At 38.9% G+C, this 21,677-nt stretch overlaps 2 protein-coding genes across 4 annotated transcripts in view; both read right to left on the reverse strand.

The window, feature by feature from the left end:
- bmpr1ba (bone morphogenetic protein receptor, type IBa) overlaps positions 1 to 7,024 on the reverse strand; it is a 72,223-nt gene extending 65,199 nt beyond the window's left edge. The window contains exon 1 of the mRNA XM_058070374.1: positions 6,880 to 7,024. The gene's annotated coding sequence lies outside the window, so the exon portion shown is untranslated. The remainder of the gene's footprint in view (positions 1 to 6,879) is intronic.
- Positions 7,025 to 8,324: 1,300 nt separating this feature from the next.
- pdlim5a (PDZ and LIM domain 5a) overlaps positions 8,325 to 21,677 on the reverse strand; it is a 57,728-nt gene continuing 44,375 nt past the window's right edge. For all 3 annotated transcript variants that reach the window (XM_058071668.1, XM_058071667.1, XM_058071666.1), the window contains 6 exons: positions 18,931 to 19,007; positions 13,389 to 13,584; positions 11,262 to 11,442; positions 8,896 to 9,016; positions 8,703 to 8,818; positions 8,325 to 8,629 (listed from right to left, as the gene is read on the reverse strand). In XM_058071668.1, the coding sequence (XP_057927651.1) occupies positions 8,540 to 8,629; positions 8,703 to 8,818; positions 8,896 to 9,016; positions 11,262 to 11,442; positions 13,389 to 13,584; positions 18,931 to 19,007 (781 nt within the window). In that variant the 3' untranslated portion in view covers positions 8,325 to 8,539. The remainder of the gene's footprint in view (positions 8,630 to 8,702; positions 8,819 to 8,895; positions 9,017 to 11,261; positions 11,443 to 13,388; positions 13,585 to 18,930; positions 19,008 to 21,677) is intronic.

Genomic DNA, 21,677 nt, shown 5'->3' on the forward strand with positions numbered 1-21,677 from the left:
AGCGACCTAAACGGTAAGCCTTCAAGTTATTTCCTTTCAACTTAAATAGCCAAAAACTTACCACTTCCACACGGATAGGGAGGATAACTATTAACAGTTATTTAACCTTTAACATCAACATGAATCAAACGTAATAATTTTTTCTGGGTACATGATACCATACAGCATCCATATCTAACTTGCGCGGGCCGCACTAACATTAAACTTTCATATCAAGGCGAGGGCCTCAAACTAGTGTCCTGCGGGCCAAACTTGTTTGAGACCTCTGGTCAATACACTGTGGCAGACTTTGCGCCATGTAAAGATTCCCAGAAGACTGTTTTGACACTAATTGCATGAGCTAGAAATCCCTCCTCGGGATTTGATTTGAGATGCTTTAAAGTCGATAACCATGGGGCAAAATTGAATTTGGATCAATCATATTTCATCAGAATGGATTACGAATTAGTGAGTGAATGAATAAGGAGGGCCATGTGGACAGGGTCGGTGATGTGACACAAAGCAGCGTGTTATGTCATCATCATTGGCCACCATTTTCTTTCAAAACCCAGTCGAGGTAAAACTCTATTATACTAGGGATTTAAACCTAAGTCACAAGCAGGTGTACAATTTTTTTTTGTTTGATCGTGGAAAACGTAGTTGTAGTAACCATGAAGGATTACGATCTTGATATGCACGGACGATATACGAAATATCTGAAGTACATACTAAGTACATTTGGGGGTGCAAGTGTGGTACATAGGAGTTGGGAATACAGAAAAATTTTAGTTTTTTTTTTTAGTCCCAAACCTGACACCAGTAAAAAGTACGAAAGACACAATTGGCTGCACAAACAACAAACAAAGTGCATGAGTTTGTCTTGCAAACTGACAAAAACGTAAGCACAAAGAACCTCTGCAACTGGTCTGACGTAAATCACCATGTCACTCGAGCGCCCTCCCTGCTTTTCTTGCATTTTTTTTTTTACACGTAGACCGACCATATGAGCCCGTACGACCAAAAAAGACAGAGGCTTTAGGGATTACGTTACTGTCGCTGCCGTTGTCTGCATGAAAATGACTTATTGAGAGGTCAGAGAACAAATGGTTATTTTGGTTAGAGTTGACAGGAAGATAAAACAACTCAAGAGGGAGCTGTTCTTCACAGTGGGTTCCACCTTACCAAGAGACTTTATTGACACAAATATGGTATTTTTTTTTCTAAGAGAAAAAAAATGGGCGGAAAAGGATTGGTTGTTTTATATTCGCGGGTCTTGAGATTTATACGTCTAAACCAAGAGCCAAATAATCATTCATTCATTCATTTTCTACCACTTTTCCTCACGAGGGACATGGAGGGTGCTGGAGCATACCCCAGCTGTCTTCGGGCGAGAGGTGACTGGTCGCCAACCAATCACAGGGCACATATAGACAAACAACCATTCACACTCACATTCATACCTATGGACAATCACCAATTAACCTAGCATCAGTAACTGTTACATTTGTTCACTTCCTGCTTTCATTATATAGTTTTAAGTTTTTTTTTTCATTAATTCGTTCATTTTCTACTGTTTTTTCCTCACGAGGGTGCTGGAGCCTATCCCAGCTGTCCAAGGGTGAGAGGCGAGGTGACTGGTCGCCAACCAATCACAGAGCACATATAGACAAACAACCATTCACACTCACATTCATACCTATGGACAATTAATTAATACCAATCACCAATTAACCTAGCATGTTTTTGGAATTGAATGCATCACATAATCAGTTCCCAGTTCCACATGTCCAAAATGAGTAGGAAGAAGCAAAGCTTATTAAATCCTACCCCTCCATCTGGTACTTTTACAATCAGTAACTGTTACATTTGTTCACTTCCTGCTTTCCTAATATAGTTTTAAGTTTTTTTCATTCATTCATTCATTTTCTACCGCTTTTTCCTCACGAGGGTCGCAGGGGTGCTGGAGCCTATCCCAGCTGTCTTCGGGCAAGAGGCGAGGTGACTGGTCGCCAACCAATCACAGGGCACATATAGACAAACAACCAATCACACTCACATTCATACCTATGGACAATTAATTCATAACAATCACAAATTAACCTCGCATTGTTTTGGAATTGAATGCATCACATAATCAGTTCCCAGTTCCACATGTCCAAAAGGAGTAGGAAGAAGCAAAGCTTATTAAATCCTACCCCTCCATCTGGTACTTTTACAATCAGTAACTGTTACATTTGTTCACTTCCTGCTTTCCTAATATAGTTTTAAGTTTTTTTCATTCATTTTCTACCGCTTTTTCCTCACGAGGGTCACGTGGGATGCTGGAGCCTATCCCAGCTGTCTTCGGGCAAGAGGCGGGGTACATCCTGGACTGGTGGCCAGCCAATCACAGGGCACATATAGACAAACAACCATTCACAGTCACATTCATACCTATGGACAATCACCAATTAACGTAGTCAATCAGTAACTGTTACATTTGTTCACTTCCTGCTTTCCTAATATAGTTTTAAGTTCTTTTTTGATTTTTAATTTTTTTAAATTTACTTTACATTTTTTAAATGTTTTTTTTAATTTATTTTTTTATTTTTATTTTTTATTTAAAAAATTGTCAAAATTTTGTCATGTACCAAAGTACAAGGTGATATGACCATCCAATGACATAATGGGTACCATAGTAAGTGTCAATATAGTGATATATATATAGCACATCATTACTGGTTCAAGACTCTTCATCCTGTGGAAGAGGATGTTCCATGTAGAACTGTGAACTGATTATGTGATGCATTCGATTGTAATCTGATGCATGTTCAAATGAAATTAAGCCATTACATGTTCAATAAAGCGAAAGGAAGCAGAAGTTCCACGGGTGAAAGAATTGATTGTCTACCCCGTTTTCAATGTGTAGATACAATGGTATGGTCCCTACGGGACTGCTTGACACTTGCTTTCGGGGAAATATTATCCCATCACTGACGCAATGGCACCTCAAAGAGGCAGAGAGAAAATGTGGGGTCACCGGAGTTTGGGGCGGTAGAAGGTATGAAATTATGCCCAAGTGGATCCAGATGGTTATCTTTTCTAACCTCCCCCTCTTTTTTGTCATGAAGGTCCACCACTCGTCACTCCATCATTGCTTTGGTTTGGTTTGAACCGAGCCAAGCCAAACACCAGTAGAAAGAGTCTCCAAAATGAGGAACAGCCTTTGAGTTCAAAGAAAAAGCATCTTCAGGGTTTATTTAGTCTACAATCATATAGACCACTTCCTGTAAAAATGTTATGAAAATGTTATTAAAAATATTATTTAAAAAAAAGTGGGAAAAAGGCGGTTCCAGGGTGGACTTTTCCAGAAATACTATTTTGTACCAGAAACTGTTGACAATGTTAGTTGAGCCTGATTTAATTCATCATGACGTCCAAACACTAGGAGGCCTTAGGGCACCCTGGAGGGACTTGAACTAAAACCTTACCTGGGGGTCATCATGGTGGACCGGTATAAGGTATCGCGGATCAATGTTTTGTATTAGTAAACAGATAAAAGCGCTAACTTACCAAACACATCATTGGTTTAGCATGCAAGCATTTTTTCCTCAATTTTGGTGCTCATAATTATTACTTGGTGAATGGTTGTTTGTCTATATGGTCATATCACCTTGTACTTCGGTACGTGACAAAAATATTTTTTTAAATAATTTTTTTTAATTAAAAAAAATATATATTTTTTTTAAAGAATGTAATTTTCTTTTAGAAATTTTAAAAAATTAAAAATAAATAAAAAAAAACTTAAAACTATATTAGGAAAGCAGGAAGTGAACAAATGTAACAGTTACTGATTGTAAAAGTACCAGATGGAGGGGTAGGATTTAATAAGCTTTGCTTCTTCCTAGGCTGCACGGCGGTGAATGTGAGTGTGAATGGTTGTTTGTCTATATGTGCCCTGTGATTGGCTGGCCACCAGTCCAGGGTGTACCCCACCTCTCGCCCGAAGACAGTTGGGATAGGCTCCAGCACCACCCTCACCCTCGTGAGGAAAAAGCGGTAGAAAATGAATCAATGAATAATAAATGCTCCAATGGCAGCACGGTGGTCGAGTGGTTAGCGCGCAGACCTCACAGTTAGGAGACCCGGCTTCAATTCCATCCTCGGCCATCTCTGTGTGGAATTTGCATGTTCTCCCCGTGCATGCGTGGGTTTTCTCCGGGAACTCCGGTTTCCTCCCACATTCCAAGAACATGCTACTATGCTAGGCTAATTGACCTAGCATACATTAGAATAGTCGGTAATTGGCGACTCCAAATTGTCCATAGGTATGAATGTGAGTGTGAATGGTTGTTTGTCTATATGTGCCCTGTGATTGGCTGGCCACCAGTCCAGGGTGTACCCCACCTCTCGCCCGAAGACAGCTGGGATAGGCTCCAGCACCCCCTCGCGACCCTCGTGAGGATAAGCGGTAGGAAATGAATAAATGTTTTATTTTCTCTCATGATATGTACTATATTGTGGCAAACAAATGTAAATGTGACTATAGGGGTGTTATTTCATGTCTAGAGGGCTCTAATAATGTTAAAACCTGTATTTAGAAGGTCATCAAAAAGTTTTCTATATCAGTAACTACAAAAAAATTCAATTTATTAATATTGAATCGGCTGCACGGCAGTCGAGTGGTTAGCGCGCAGACCTCACAGCTAGGAGACCCAAGTTCAATCCCATCCTCTGCCATCTCTGTGTGGAGTTTGCATGTTCTCCTCGTGCATGCGTGGGTTTTCTCCGGGTACTCCGGTTTTCCTGCCACATTCCAAAAACTTTAGCTTTAACTAACTTTAAGCTAACTTTATCTGTTGCTTTTTGGTCAACTTCAAAGAGGAAAATGTCCAAATTAGCTAAAGACTGCTCCCCTTTGCAATTGATGAATGGACTAAAGTATGTTAAATATCATCAGTATTGTTTGCTCGCTGATTACTATCCTCTCCCTTTAGGATCCGCGGTCTTTAATCTAAATGTTTGAAGGTGATAATGCCAGCTTTTCATCACGTCATTCAAAGGAGGAGAAGACCAGGAGAAGGGGAGTGGCTGAACTGTAGAATTATAGAGCACTGGGACATCATGGCACGGGGAGTCGTCCACCCCTGAGGGGGCAGCAGAGTAATGGACCTGGAGATGAAGATAAGGAGACTCCTGGATTATATGGAAACACTCCCTCGCTCCCTGGATGCTCTTGTTTGAGTCTAGTATCAATAAAAAGTGAAGTAATTGATTAATGGGTACCTTTCGGGCCGAGCAATGTGTTGTGTCCCGCATCACGGGGTGTTTGATACCATTAGGTCCAATTCAACAAGGTTCACTCACACACAAGCACACAGAGAATGAGGCCGGTGTTGTGTTTACAGACGCTACGTGAAACTCAATTACACAGCCAATTGGCAATGTGGTTGTTGCGGAGATTTGCATCATGTGTTCCTGACCCAAATAGAATTGCTGCTTCCTGTAAAAAAAAATAAAATAAACACTAACAAGACACCAAACGCCACATTAAAATTATTTGCATTTTGTTTAGTTTTTTTACTACGAAAATATTTAAGGTGTTGTGACATGAGCTGCAAGATTGCATTGAGAACTCCATTTTATTTATTGCAGCTAAATAAGTGAATTTCGTTTATGCTGGAGCCTATCTCAGCTGACTTCGGGTAAGAAGCGGGGTACACACTGGACTGGTTGCCGAACTGGTTGCATCATTCACACCTATGGACAATTCAGAGTCCCAAATGAATCTAATATGCATAATATTATAATATGGTTTTAACAGTTTGACCCTGGAACAGATTATTTCTATTTCCATTATAGTGTTGCTTATGGGAAAAAATTCAGAGTCCCAAATGAAGCTAATATGCATATTTTTGGAATATCCAAGCGCGTACTTAACAGTACACGCAAACTCAACACAGATATGTCAAAAATGGAGATTCGAACCCAGATTTCCCGATCTCCTGAAGGTTATCATGCCATCTGAATCTCATACCTGCCCATGCCTTCCGTCTTACTGTTTTTTTTATTTGGATATAAACAGTGATTTATTTGTTTTTACATGAACGGTAACAGTTTGACACTGGAACAGATTATTTCTATTTCCATTATAGTGTTGCCTATGGGAAAAATTGCATCCCCTCATCCTGGAACGAATTGTATTCATTCTTGTAATCATGCATTTATTCATTCATTTTCTACCGCTTTTCCTCACGAGGGTCGCAGGGGGGTGCTGGAGCCTATCCCAGCTGTCTTCGGGCGAACCCAGATTTCCCGATCTCCTGACGGTTATCATGTCATCTGAATCTCATACCAGCCCATGCCTTCCGTCTTACTGTTTTTTTTTTATTTGGATATAAACAGTGATTTATTTGTTTTTACATTTTTTTTACTTTAAAGAACAGTTTTTAACAGTTTGACCCTGGAACAGATTATTTCTATTTCCATTATAGTGTTGCTTATGGGAAAAATTGCATCCCCTCATCCTGGAACAAATTGTATTCATCCTTGTAATCATGTATTTTAAAACTGAATGATTTTTTTTGTGGCAGATGAGTTATTGCCAGACTTCTTATGACTTTACAATGAGCTATTAAATGCAACTACTGTTACATATTTTATTGTTTTATCATCTGGAGAGACTACATAACATTGCTTGTTTACGTACGGCACACTCTAATTAAACTATTTAGATTAATGTTTGCTGTGGCAACACAATCTGACATAATTATCTAATTCAACTAATTAACTAGTCAAGTAATTAACTACCAACATACAGACTTATATGGCACGAGACGTGCTTAGCAAAACCAAAACACGCTCGCGTGCCATCCAACATGTCTTCATTTGAAGCTAACCTCGGCATAAAAGTCACCATACCTGGAGCCGATGTATAGTCCTCCACCCGTCCTCCCTCGGTGTGCTTTTGGCGAAAAGGTTCGGTTCGATAACGTTGGTAGTCCGGTGGGTTTGTGAAAAGATGCGACTTCTTAATGTGGACTGGACTAGTGTCCACGCTTCCGGTGCTCGTGTATCGTATCTAAGGAGAAGCGGGTACGCGCACACATGAACGCGGACTGTGTGTACACAACAAGGACAACTATGCATATACAGTACACCAGGGGTCTCAAACTCAATTTACTTGGGGGCCACTGGAGCTCGGGTCTGGGTGAGACTGGACCGCATCAGGTTTAAAAAATATATATATATATATATTATAATTATTAAAAACAAAAAAATTAATAAAACTTCGCTTTGGTTCCAATTTTCTACAATAAAAGCTCTGATAAAACATTCCACTGTTCTCAAATATCTTAATTTTTATTTTTCTACACAAAATAAGATGAAAAATAAATAAACAAATCAAGAATAAAGAAAATCAATCAATCTGTAATAAATAAATTAATATAATAATAATAATAAAACGGCAAATAATAAAAACTTAAAAAAACACATATAGTTGGTGGGTAGACAAATTATTTTCTTCAGATTAAAATGAACAAAGCATTATTAGAGCCCTGTAGACATGACAAAACACAACTATAGTCACATTTATACTCTTTTTATTTACAACATATTGCGCAACTGCAGGGTCTTCGGACACATGCTAACTCGCAAACTAGAGAGCTAGCAACCTAAACGGTAGCCTTCAAATTATTTCCTTTAAACTTAAATAACCAAAAAACTTACCACTTCCACACGGATAGGGAGGATAACTATTAACAGTTATTTAACCTTTAACATGAACATTAATCAAACGTAATAATTTTTTCTGGGTACATGATACCATACAGCATCCATATCAAACTTGCGCGGGCCACACTAACATTAAACTTTCATATCAAGGCGGGGGCCTCAAACTAGTGTCCTGCGGGCTACATTTGGCCCGCGGGCCGCGTGTTTGAGACCACTGCAGTACACTGTCATGTTAGAGAAAATCGGTTGTTGCAGTTTTAATCGGTTGCTCAAGCAATATCCCCAGCAGAAAAAACATCAACAAGTATGAGAAGGTCCTAGATTTATTTATTTAATATATAACTGATCATTAAATTAAGAATATTTTTTTTTTATTAAAGCAAGCCACAACAAGCTGGTCCTCGTTAGGACTTACTCAAACTAATGTAATAATATAACATAAATGATAATATAACAAAAATAATTATATGCTTGTTGCATGTACAGTACATGAAACAATATCTATATTCTTTTATACGTAATCCATATTTTTTGGTCATATTCACGATTAAAACTGACCGTTTTTCTGTGACTCGTACTTCATATTTCCGATGTTAACAAAAAGGCATACGAAATCAATACATGTGACGTTTAATTTTGTTGCAACAGTTGACAAAGTTGGTAAATAATACATTTTTTTTTTAAAACTCTAAATGTAATGTATGTATGTAATATTATTAACATGTCTCATGATTTCACGAAATATGTTTAATACACCAATATTAATATATTGGAAATATTAGTGTTTGCTTTCCTAAAGGTCTTCTCTAAGCTGTTATTTTCATAACATGACCACAAAAAAAATCTATATTTTTAGTGTTTGGGCATGTTTCTTGCAAAGAGGTTTGTCCTTCTTGGAGAAGAAGGTCTGGCCCTCCAGAGTAGTGCAGCACACCTGCAAGACAAAGTTGTACGTTGTATTTGTAGTATTTGTATTTGCAGTATTTTGATCAAATGCATGCACTCACGGTGCAAACAAAGCAGGTGTCGTGCCATGTGTAGCCCAGAGCCTCCAAGAACTTATCTCCTGCCTCGATGGGGAACTCACAACCATGGCAGCCGGTGCCGAACAAACTGTAGAAGTCTACAACGGTTGAATAAGATTAGTCCAAAAATGTTAAAATTAAAAAAAAAAAGACGAGATTTCCTTTTTTATCTCACCTTGTTCGCAGTAAGGTTCCCCATCCTCCAGGTGGAAGGTGTTATTTCTTATTGGCTGCTGACAGGAAGCGCACAGGAAGCAGTGGACGTGCCACGTCTGCTTGAGAGCGTTTATCACCTCCTTGGGTGCACATGCAAACACAAAGAGCTTAGATTAAAAAAAAATAAAACATCTTAAAATTGAAAAATCAAAATATCAATAACCTCTTTGATCATCATAAAAATACCAAATATAAATATCAAATTTAAGGAAAAGGATAAAATCATCACACAGCAACTCAACACTCAAAAGGTAGCGAAGACATATACAAAACATGCACTGTAACGTGTTTAGAATAAAAAAAATTCCCATAATGCATTTTGTCCCAGAAAAGCGTTTAATTGGTTATGCCTGCCGGGGCTCTGCAATGATGTCAGCTGCCCTCAGGACTCTCTGGCTCCCTCTGGTGGAAAGAGGCAGCATTGCATAACCAATTAAATGCTTTGCTGGGACAAAATTCATTCATTCATTCATTTTCAACCGCTTTTTCCTCATGAGGGTCGCAGGGGGTGCTGGAGCCTATCCCAGCTGTCTTCGGGCGGGAGGCAGGGTACACCCTGGACTGGTCGCCAGCCAATCACAGGGCACATATAGACAAACAACCATTCACACTCACATTCATACCTATGGACATTTTGGAGTGGCCAATTAACCTAGCATGTTTTTGGAATGTGGGAGGAAACCGGAGTACCCGGAGAAAACCCACGCATGCACGGGGAGAAACTCCACACAGAGATGGCCGAGGGTGGAATTGAACCCTGGTCTCCTAGCTGTTAGGTCTGCACGCTAACCACTCGACCGAAAAATGGGATTTTTAAAAATTATTTTAGACACGTTATAGTGCATGTTTTGTACATGTTTTAGCTACCTTTTGAGTGTTGAGTTGCTGTGTGATGATTTTAACGTTCTCCCTACATTTGAAAACATAAAAATATCTATTTCTTTTCTAAAATTTGCACTGATACTTGGATTTCCTAGCTACATTTTGAGTGTTAAGTAGATGTGTGATGATTTTAGCATTCTTTGTAAGATGATGTCAGCTGCCCTCTGGGCTCCTCTGGCTTCCTCTGGTGGACAGAGGCAGCATTGCAGTGCCACGGCAGGCATAACCAATTAAATGCTTTGCTGGGACAAAATGCATTATGGGAATTTTTCGTTATTTTAGACACGTTATAGTGCATGTTTTGTACATGTCTTAGCGACCTTTTGAGTGTTGAGTTGCTGTGTGATGATTTTAACGTTCTCCCTACATTTGAAAACATTAAAATATTTATTTCTTTTTTTAAATTTGCACTGATACTTGGATTTCCTAGCTACACTTTGAGTGTTGAGTTGATGTGTGATGATTTTAGCATTCTTTGTAAGATTACACCATGTTATATTGATGTCATATTGATACTGCTATATGACCACCACAGGAATGAATGAATAATGGGTTCACTTCTTTTTTAAAATTTGCACTGATACTTGGATTTCCTAGCTACATTTTGAGTGTTAAGTTGATGTGTGATGATTTTAGCATTTTTTTGTAAGATTACACCATGTTATATTGATGTCATATTGATACTACTATATGACCACCACAGGAATGAATGAATAATGGGTGCACTTCCTTGTGAAGCGTTTTGGGTACCTTAAACAGCGCTAGAAAATGTAATCCATTATTATTGTTTCCTATGTCCCTGGAAGTCAAATTTCCTGTTCTATGGTTATCATCATTCTGTGGTGGCATCACACACAAAAAATACAAAGACAAAGTAAACCAAAATGAGCGTTTCAACACTTCTGACTTCCCAACTTTTGTGCACCCATTTAGTCACATGGTGTATTTTCTTCTGATGTCACACTTGGACTATTACCACCGACTTTTCTCTGTCGCTTTACTCGGACAGCGCATGACTCAGCTCAAAATAGACATCGTGCTTTCCAAACCCCGAAAAGTGTGAGAACACGAGCGGACAGGGAATCAATGGAAAGCTGGCGGGTCGCACCAAATTGGGGGATTATCAACGACAGGGTGAGAAAACAGGTTAATAAGACTCCTTAAGCCGCTTGAAGATGTGTGAGAAACGGAGGCTTGAAAGGGACTGGAGGCCCAAAGAGGTTCGAACACGTGATGGATGAATGTCAGTCAAGTGTTAGCACAGCACAAATACTTGACATTAAAACATAAGGATATTTAATTGAACTCTATAATTGTATATCCAACATTGTTAATTTACAATGCAATGGCATAAACTGTGAGCTTTTGTGGGTGGAGGCGGGGCCGCTAGCATACGCACAGTAATAACCTCAACCACTTAACATCACGACACGACGCACTCACCCCGAGTATCTTAGCCTGGCAGCGGCTGCAGGTGGGAGCAAAGAACTCTTCGTAGCAGTGCTCGCAGTAAACACGACCTTGTTCTTCCACAAAGCCGATGTCTGCCAGAGACGTGTGGCAGTGGACGCAGTTAAACTCTTCTTTATGCCACGATTTGCCCATAGCTACCAGAAATGGCCCCCTGAAACAAGGAAAGAAGACACTGTCATGCCATACAAAGCTAATGTAATATAATATGCATTATGGCGTACTGCAGGGGCCTCAAACTAGTGTCCTGCGGGCCACATTTGGCCCGCGGGACGCATGTTAGTGCAAGTTTGATATGGATGCTGTATGGTATCATGTACCCAGAAAAAATTCTTACGTTTGATTAATGTTCATGTTAAAGGTTAAATAACTGTTAATAGTTATCCTCCCTATCCGTGTGGAAGTGGTAAGTTTTTGGCTATTTAAGTTTAAAGGAAATAACTTGAAGGCTACCGTTCAGGTCGCTAGCTCTCTAGTTTGCGAGTTAGCATGTGTCTCAAGACCCTGCAGTTGCGCAATATGTTGTAAATAAAAAGAGTATAAATGTGACTATAGTCGTGTTTTGTCATGTCTACAGGGCTCTAATAATGCTTTGTTCATTTTAATCTGAAAAAAATAATTTGTCTACCCACCAACTATATGTGGTTTCTTAAGTTTTTATTATTTGCCATTTTATTATTATTATTATATTTATTTATTTATTTATTACTGATTGATTGATTTTTTTTATTCTTGATTTGTTTATTTATTTTTCATTTTATTTTGTGCAGAAAAATAAAAAATAAGATATTTCAGAACAGTGGAATGTTTTATCAGAACTTTTATTGTAGAAAATTGAAACCAAATCACTGAAATTTTTTTTATATTTTTCTGTTTTTAATAAATGCGTTTTTTTTGTGTGTTTTTTTTTTGAAAACCTGATGTTTGAGACCCCTGGCGTACTGTGTTAAATAAAAACATTAAGTACAGTCGAAGTACTTAGTTCGAAGTACCTCACAAAATTGCGGTGTTATTATCGCTCCCTCGTTTTTCAGAAATTAATTAATTAATAAAAATGGCTGTTTTTGGGTAGAATATGGTCTATTATTATTCAAAAAATATAAGCATACTCTGTATTGAGTCATGGACTCCTATAGAGCAGCTACACACAATAATCAGCACAGAAAACTTTCTAGATCATCTAGATTCTGCACCTACTTTCTGCAATGTTTTCATGGACTTCCTGTTTCTGACTCTGTTTAATTTACTCCACCCCCGACCTTTCTCAAGGTCACACTACCAAGCACTCCCGAGGACTTGTGGATATGTAGCGCCGCGTTTACTGAGTGCAGGAAACCTGTAGCCAATATAAGGAAGTCCGGATTGCATTGATATCAGTAAAACTCTGTAAAAACGAGTGTTCGAACCCATCCAAAACTTCTTTACGCAAACCTCATTATCTGACACTTTGTCATTGTTTAACACGAAAATACATCATAACAATATTTATAGGTCAGAAAAGTGGATTAGAAGAAAATAATTCCACGCTAACCTGTTGGTTCACTACTTGTTAGCTCGCAAGCTCATACAAGTCCTCGCTACATAAGAGTTCCAAAGTGTAAACAGTGAATAATAACAGTGTAAAAGTGACTATAGGGGTGTTATTTTGTTTCTACAGGGCTCTAATAATGTTAAATCCTAAACAGGTTTTCTATGCTCTAACTACAAAAATATTCCATTTATTAACATTCATTCATTTTCTACCGCTTTTCCTCACGAGGGTCACCGGGGGGTGCTGGAGCCTATCCCAGCTGTCTTGGGGCGAGAGGCGGGGTACACCCTGGACTGGTGGCCAGCCAATCACAGGGCACATATAGACAAACAACCATTCACACTCACATTCATACCTATGGACAATGCCTATGGAGTCGCCAATTAACCTAGCATGTTTTTGGAATGTGGGAGGAAACCGGAGAACCTGGAGAAAACCCACGCATGCACGAGGAGAACATGCAAACTCCACACAGAGATGCCCGAGAGTGGAATTGAACCCTAGTCTCCTAGCTGTGAGGTCTGCGCGCTAACCACTAGACCATGAACACACGTAGTGAAGAAACCCACCTGATGACCATGTTGCAGTGTCCGCACATGGGCGTTCGAGTCCCGGCAGGAAAGTGTTCCGCCATTTGGACCAGAGTGTCCTCGTCTTTAGGGTGCGGTTGAGGCACAGGTCGAACCGGGACGGGACACTTGGGCGCAGTGCCGTTAGATTTCATACCAAAGGATGGTGTAGTTAAACCAGACTGGGGATTGATCCCTGTGGGAGGATGAGAGAGACATGCATGAACCAGTTTCATTTCTACATTGGTTAACTTCTTTTTACACCTGAGTGACAAGACTTTTTCTTTATTAAAAAGCTGAGAGTTATATATTTTTTTATGTATTTCTTTTTTTTAAATTTGCACTGATACTTGGATTTCCTAGCTACATTTTGAGTGTTAAGTTGATGTGTGATGATTTTAGCATTCTTTGTAAGATGATGTCAGCTGCCCTCTGGGCACCTCTGGCTTCCTCTGGTGGACAGAGGCAGCATTGCAGTGCTGTGGCAGGCATAACCAATTAAATGCTTTGCTGGGACAAAATGCATTATGGGATTTTTTTTAATTTTAGACACGTTATAGTGCATGTTTTGTACATGTCTTAGCTACCTTTTGAGTGTTGAGTTGCTGTGTGATGATTTTAATGTTCTCCCTACATTTGAAAACATTAAAATATTTATTTCTTTTTTGAAATAAATATTTGCACTGATACTTGGATTTCCTAGCTACATTTTGAGTGTTAAGTTGATGTGTGATGATTTTAGCATTCTTTGTTTTTTGAAATTTGCACTGATACTTGGATTTCCTTGCTACATTTTGAGTGTTAAGTTGATGTGTGATGATTTTAGCATTCTTTGTAAGATTACACCATGCTATATTGATGTCATATTAATACTGCTATATGACCACCACAGGAATGAATGAATAATGGGTTCACTTCCTTGTGAAATGTTTTGGGTACCTTGAACAGCGCTAGAAAATATAATCCATTATTATTGTTTCCTATGTCCCTGGAAGTCAAATTTCCTGTTCTATGGTTATCATTATTCTGTGGTTGGCATCGCACACAAAAAAGACAAAGACAAAGTAAAACAAAATGGTTAACTTCTTTTTACACTTGAGTGACAAGACTTTTTCTTTATTAAAAAATGAGATTTACATATTTTTTACATGTTACTGTTAATAATAGTTAGGGGTTTTATGATGGTAACAGCTTGGCCCCCGGAACAGATGATTCCTACTTCTTATGGGAGCCGTATAACAGATAACGTCTCTGTGTTTGCATTGCAGGTGTGCAAGTTGTTCGACCTTTGCTCCCGCTGTCCGCATACCCAGCAGGTGTCGGCAAAGCGGGCTTACTAGCGCTGTCACAACTATGGATTTTCCACATCAGTCTTGGAAAAGACACATTCCTACCGCATACTGCAGAAAGACAGCTTCCCCGGTTCAAACACCAACACCTGGATAAACATGCAGACCGGCTGGTCTTTTCATCTTTCGTCTTCAACATGGAGGATGGATGGGGTACCAATAAATAATGGAAGCATGTTTATTCACATGTTTATGTTTTAGCAGTGATCTTGTAATACTACTTTTGGGCTAAAATGCTACAGAAATGCTATAAAATGTGTCTATGAATTTATTCTTGAATGAAACATTCATTCATTCATTCATTTTCTACCGCTTTTCCTCATGAGGGTCGCGGGGGTGCTGGAGCCTATCCCAGCTGTCTTTGGGTGAGAGGCAGGGTACACCCTGGACTGGTGGCCAGCCAATCACAGGGCACATATAGACAAACAACCATTCACACTCATGCTAGGTTAATTAGCGACTCCAAATTGTCCATAGGTATGAATGTGAGTGTGAATGGTTGTTTGTCTATATGTGCCCTGTGATTGGCTCGGGGAGTCTTAGAGCACTGTAAACTTGACATAACACCCCTATAGTCATCTTTATTTTCTACCGCTTATCCTCTCGAGGGTTGCAGGGTCCAGTGTGTACCCCGACTCTTGCCCGAAGACAGCTGGGATAGGCTCCAGCACCCCCACGACCCTTGTGAGGATAAGCGGTAGAAAATGAATGAATGAACCCCCCAAGCCTAAATAATTTTGGCATATTATGTTTTTTTCAGGCTGCACGGCAGTTGAGTGGTTAGCGCGCAGACCTCACAGCTAGGAGACCTGAGTTGCATGTTCTCCCCGTGCATGCGTGGGTTTTCTCCGGGTACTCCGGTTTCCTCCCACATTCCAAAAACATGCTAGGTTAATTAGCGACTCCAAATTGTCCATAGGTATGAATGTGAGTGTGAATGGTTGTTTGTCTATATGTGCCCTGTGATTGGCTGGTCACCAGTCCAGGGTGTACCCCGCCTCTCACTCGAAGATAGCTGGGATAGGCTCCAGCAACACCTTGCAACCCTCGTGAGGATAAGCGGTAGAAAATGAAGATGACTATAGGGGTGTTATGTCAAGTTTACAGTGCTCTAAGAATAGAGAATCGGGGTATTGTGCCCGAAGACATGATTTTTTTCAACTTTAGTCAGTTTTTAATAATCATCATTTAATTTATATTAACCATATAACTGTAGTCATTACATTTCTTTGCTGTACTCATTACTTCTCTATTATTGGCTGGAGGAAATCACATGATTTTTCGTTTTTTGGGGTTTTTTTTCTATACATTGCCCCTTAGCTTGAAAATGTGCATGTATAACTCAGAGCAGACCTTTACCGCCATGGGTGAGCAACTACGTTCCATTCTGGGGGGGGCACTATACGACCCTGCAGTATATTTTCACGAGGCAGGCAGGGTCCCAGGGTGGCCGACTGCCTTTATGAGGCAATTCTATCAAGGCGACAGCTAGGTGCCTCACGTTCACTAAACCAAACAAATTTAAAATATATTCCTTTTCATTTCAAACGTCGTCTCGAGCGAGTATGGTGTAATAACGTCGCTGTTGTGCCTTGCACCTTAAAAGCTTATACTCAAACTCCTCACTGGTCTGCTTTAATAAATATTATCTTTGTGACAGAATAGAGCTGCTGCACGTGTAAGGGAGACAAGAACAGAAAAAATAAAGTCCTTCTCGGAAAATAAGCCTTTTCTATACACGTTAACTAGTTGCAATAACAAGCAATAAATCACCTTTAGTCCCTAACACATTTGGAACATTTTTTTAGTATGGGACATATATGGAGGGGGTGGGTCTATATTTGGAATGAAAGTACAGAAAAATACATTTTCTGACTAAAAAAACATTAACCCTTTCATGCATGACCCATGATAAACTGAGTTAAAAAAATGTTACTAAGTGTTTTTATGTGTCTTTAGACATAAAAATAAGAACTGATTTGGTTCTGTTTTTATACACCAAATTTTCAAGAAGTTATGAATATGTCCACATAGGTGGACAGCATGCGTTTGTGAATTTTGACAAAACGAGACAAACAGCAGTGCTTCAATTGACAAAACTCATCAAACTGCAGAGCTTCAACTGACAAACTACACAAACTATAGTGCATCAACTGACAACCTCACAAGGTTAGGGATAGGCCACAGATGAGGTGGTACAACCCTGCTACAACGCTGCATGCTTATGCTTATGTACTTATGTAGTCGATCAGTACTGAGATACAGTACTAGATCACCGTCTTGTGTGAAAAATTGCCATGCACCCAGGGCACACAGCCACATTGCAACACATGCAGCTGCACTTTGTTTTTCGTGTGCACGCAGGGTCTTGGGATCTTTGGGCATTTTTTATGTTGTTCAGCTGGGGCAAGAGGTTTCCAGGACCAGGCCTGACCTCCCCGGGTACCTTGGATGCAGGTTTGCGCTTTACAGGAATAGGAGGTGGGGAAGTGTCACTTGGTCTCCCCCTTTTGCGGACAGTGCCTGCATTTATCAATGAATGCGCCACAGATGCCTTGAAAGGCAGAAGACCACCCTAGTCCAATCCAGAGAATCTGAGGAGATGCCAGGCATTCACAACGGTTACATCGAGGAAGTGGAAGAACATTCTGATGTACCAGTGTTTGGTCTTGCATCTGTGAGGATACATTGCCACCATTTGGTCCATCAGGTCAAACACTCCCATATAATCGTTGTTGACCTTCACTGCAAATGCCCTGTCCATGGTGATGATCTTCTTATCTTTCTTGGACCATCTCTGTGCAACATCCGTCAGGTGCTTGCCAAGACAGGAAGAGACCAAGTTTGACAGTGAGATCTTCACCATTGGTGACAACAGAGATAGCTCCTCTTCCTCCTTCTTTGAGTTCTGTTGCACTCCTGAGTTTTGTTTGTGCCCCCTGAAGCCTGTTGACCCGGCATGTGCCAGTGACATAGATGCCCTGTTCCTTCAAGACAGTAATTAGTGGAATGCCACGAAAGTAGCTATCAAAAAACACCTTGTGGTTCTTGAATTGGATGTCATCACAGAGGCGCAAGATGACGTCTGCAGCCATTCCCAATTCGTTGACTGCACCTGTGCTGGCTGCACCCCTGTACACTTCAAAATGGTACATGTATCCTGAAGCCCCTGATCTTGCCAAAATTTTCACACCCCAGGGTTTTGTTTTTTTGGGGATGTATTGCTTGATAGACAATTTGCCTTTGAAGAGCATGATCATCTCATCTATGGCTTGAAACTCCTCAGGATCCACAGCAGTGAGCAAATTTGCTGGAAAAGTACCTGTTACTCATCATGAATAATGCACAAAACATACATATTGATATATACAATACAGCTTACAATCTAATAGCATAAAATGTTGATTTATACAAGGGAAAACTACTTCAGATAAAACATTGTCAAGAGTGATATACTGTTCAGTAATTGCATGTAATTGCATGCAGTCCACTTTGGTGGACATCTGAAAAATTGCAATTTCCTCCCAATCTAAAATCAATACATTGAAATTTTCACAACTATGGTGATTATTAGGTGTTACTTGATGTAGAAATATTTTTTTTACCTGCAGGAGTCTCCTACTCTAGAAGGATTGAGCAGAAATCCCACAGGTGCTAGGCATGTTTTAATTTCTGGCAGCCATCTTCAATGTTGACACAATTATTCTGCAGTTACAATGGTTGACCACACAAAGCAGTGTTGGGTGGATTCTCAGGCGTCCACTCTAGAGGCTTATAAGCAACAATGCCATCAAAACCTATTTTCATAATTGAAAATGACCTTTTAATAGCTGTCCACTGCAGTGACCGTCATGCGTGAAAGGGTTAAAATAGATGTTGCTTTAACTATTATGTCCAATTCCATGCAATTACACTTAATTTATAAACACTTAATTTCCATGTGTTTAACTAACAATTTTTTTTTTTTGGGGGGGGGGGGGGATTAAAAAGCAACACAATCAACAGTAACAGTAAAAAATTAGTTATTGTTATTATTATTATTATTATTATTATACTAATTGAGTCGCCAAGCATAACATTTAATGAGATCCAATACAAGAGCCCTACTGTATGCATTAGATTAGATTACCTGAGTGTATTGTGCCCTAATCACATACACACACACACACATGCACACATACACACAGGTTTACCGTGGGTTGCTGTGGGTGTTTTTATCATCGTCTTGACAGTCGCCGTCTCATGGCTGCTGGGTTCTGGCTCTTCTTCACTGTATAAAATAACACAGTAACATGTATTGTGAATGAACTTGGTATATATTACATTGCAGCACCAGTATGCGTTTATACTTAATACATAATTTTCTGAGTCTATGAATTCTGCCTAGTAACAAGTGACCAAGCAACTATGACACATTATATGGCTTTGGGTTAGATGTAGTTATTTAAATATTGTTTTGTTTTTTTTGTAGATTTATAGTGACATACAAAGGCTACAAAAACAACATAGACAAATGGCGAATGATTTATATGCAGCTTAGTCCCATCCGTGCCACAGCAAAGATGTTTTGCTTGATGGCGGCCATGTTTTCCAACCATTCATTCATTCATTCATTTTCTACCGCTTTTCCTCACGAGGGTCACGGGGACGGGGTACACTCTGGACTGGTGGCCAGCCAATCACAGGGCACATATAGACAAACAACCATTCACACTCACATTCATACCTATGGACAATTTGGAGTCGCCAATTAACCTAGCATGTTTTTGGAATGTGGGAGGAAACCGGAGTACCCGGAGAAAACCCACGCATGCACGGGGAGAACATGGAAACTCTACACAGAGATGGCCGAGGGTGGAATTGAACCCTAACCACTCTACTGCCGGGCCGCCCGTCTTCCAACCAATCTCGATCAAAGTTTACCAATGCGGCCCACGGGACGCTTGTTTGAGGCCCCCGCTTTGATATGAAAGTTTAATTTGTTAATTTGTTTCATTTGTTTTTTGATTGGTTTATTTATTTTTCCACCTTATTTTGTGTCGAAAAATAAAAATGAACATTAAACATTTATTTAATAATTTAATAATAAATAAAAATTAATTTGTTTCATTTGTTTCATTTGTTTCATTTGTTTCATTTGTTTCATTTGTTTCATTTGTTTCATTTGTTTCATTTGTTTCATTTGTTTTTTGATTTGTTTATTTATTTTTCCATCTTATTTTGTGTCGAAAAATAAAAATGAACATTAAACATTTATTTAATAATTTAATAATAAATACAAATTAATTTGTTCATTTGTTTCATTTGTTTTTTGATTTGCTTATTTATTTTTCCATCCTATTTTGTGTCGAAAAATAAAAATTAACATTAAACATTTATTTAATAATTTAATAATAAATAAAAATTAATTTGTTCATTTGTTTCATTTGTTTTTTGATTTGCTTGTTTATTTTTTCATCTTATTTTGTGTCGAAAAATAAAAATTAACATTAAACATTTATTTAATAATTTAATAATAAATAAAAAATAATTTATAATCATTTATAATAATTTAATGTTTTATCAGAGCTTTTCCAAAGAACCAAAGCACTGAAAAAGTGGAGGGTATAGCAGAAGCATTGAAGACTATTATATTATATATATTTATTAATATTTAATATAATTAATATTTATAAATATTTTTCTTTTATATATATATATTTTTTTTTTTTTAATTATTTTTTATTTTTATTATTATTTTTTTTTCCTGATGCGGCCCAGCCTCACCCAGACCCTAGCTCCAGTGGCCCCCAGGTAAATTGAGTTTGAGACCCCTGCTTTAGACTATGTCAACACTTTTTGATGTGGGTCTTAAAGCAAGTACACAGTCCCCTGGGTGCCCTGGATGGAGTACATGTAAGACAAACTCCAGACCACCTAGTCGCTGACAGAGCTGAGACAAATATGGCAGAGACCAAAACACACCCCTAAACAACACCGCACTCCATCAGCTTCCCATTTGGACGACGCACAAAAAAAAAAAAAATGGTCGCCCTTATGATACCAATAGTAATATAATAGAACATAACACAGAACCAGAGCCAGGATATCAAGTGCAATGGGTCAACAGAGAGTCATTGCCTGCATGGCGTGTTGAATAGCCTCCAGTCCAGATGTAGTGTAGACAGATGCCAGAGTACCAGCGCTAACGATGAAGGGGGACACACCGTGCTAACGTTAGCTGGACCACATCCATTTAGTTCATATTATTATGGTATGTGCTTTACGTACAGGTAAACACAGCTTGGAGCCACAGATCCCCGACGTGTGGGTACCTACATTACTCCCATATGGTCTAGAGCAGGGGTCTCAAACACGTGGCCCGCGGGCCAAATGTGGCCCACAGGACACTAGTTTGAGGCCCCCGCCTTGATATGAAAGTTTAATGATAATGGATGCTGTATGGTATCATGTACCCAGAAAAATTATTACGTTTGATTAATGTTCATGTTAAAGGTTAAATAACTGTTAATAGTCATCCTCCCTATCCGTGTGGAAGTGGTAAGTTTTGGGCTATTTAAGTTTAAAAGAAATAACTTGAAGGCTACCGTTTAGGTCGCTAGCTCTCTAGTTTGTGAGTTAGCATGTGTCTCAAGACCCTGCAGTTGCGCAATATGTTGTAAATAAAAAGAGTATAAATGTGACTATAGTCGTGTTTTGTCATGTCTACAGGGCTCTAATAATGCTTTGTTCATTTTAATCTGAAAAAAATAATTTGTCTACCCACCAACTATATGTGGTTTCTTAAGTTTTTATTATTTGCCGTTTTATTATTATTATTATATTAATTTATTTATTACTGATTGATTGATTTTCTTTATTCTTGATTTGTTTATTTATTTTTCATCTTATTTTGTGCAGAAAAATAAAAAATAAGATATTTGAGAACAGTGGAATGTTT

This window comes from Doryrhamphus excisus, chromosome 4, assembly GCF_030265055.1.
Source record: "Doryrhamphus excisus isolate RoL2022-K1 chromosome 4, RoL_Dexc_1.0, whole genome shotgun sequence".
Lineage (NCBI taxonomy): Eukaryota > Metazoa > Chordata > Actinopteri > Syngnathiformes > Syngnathidae > Doryrhamphus > Doryrhamphus excisus.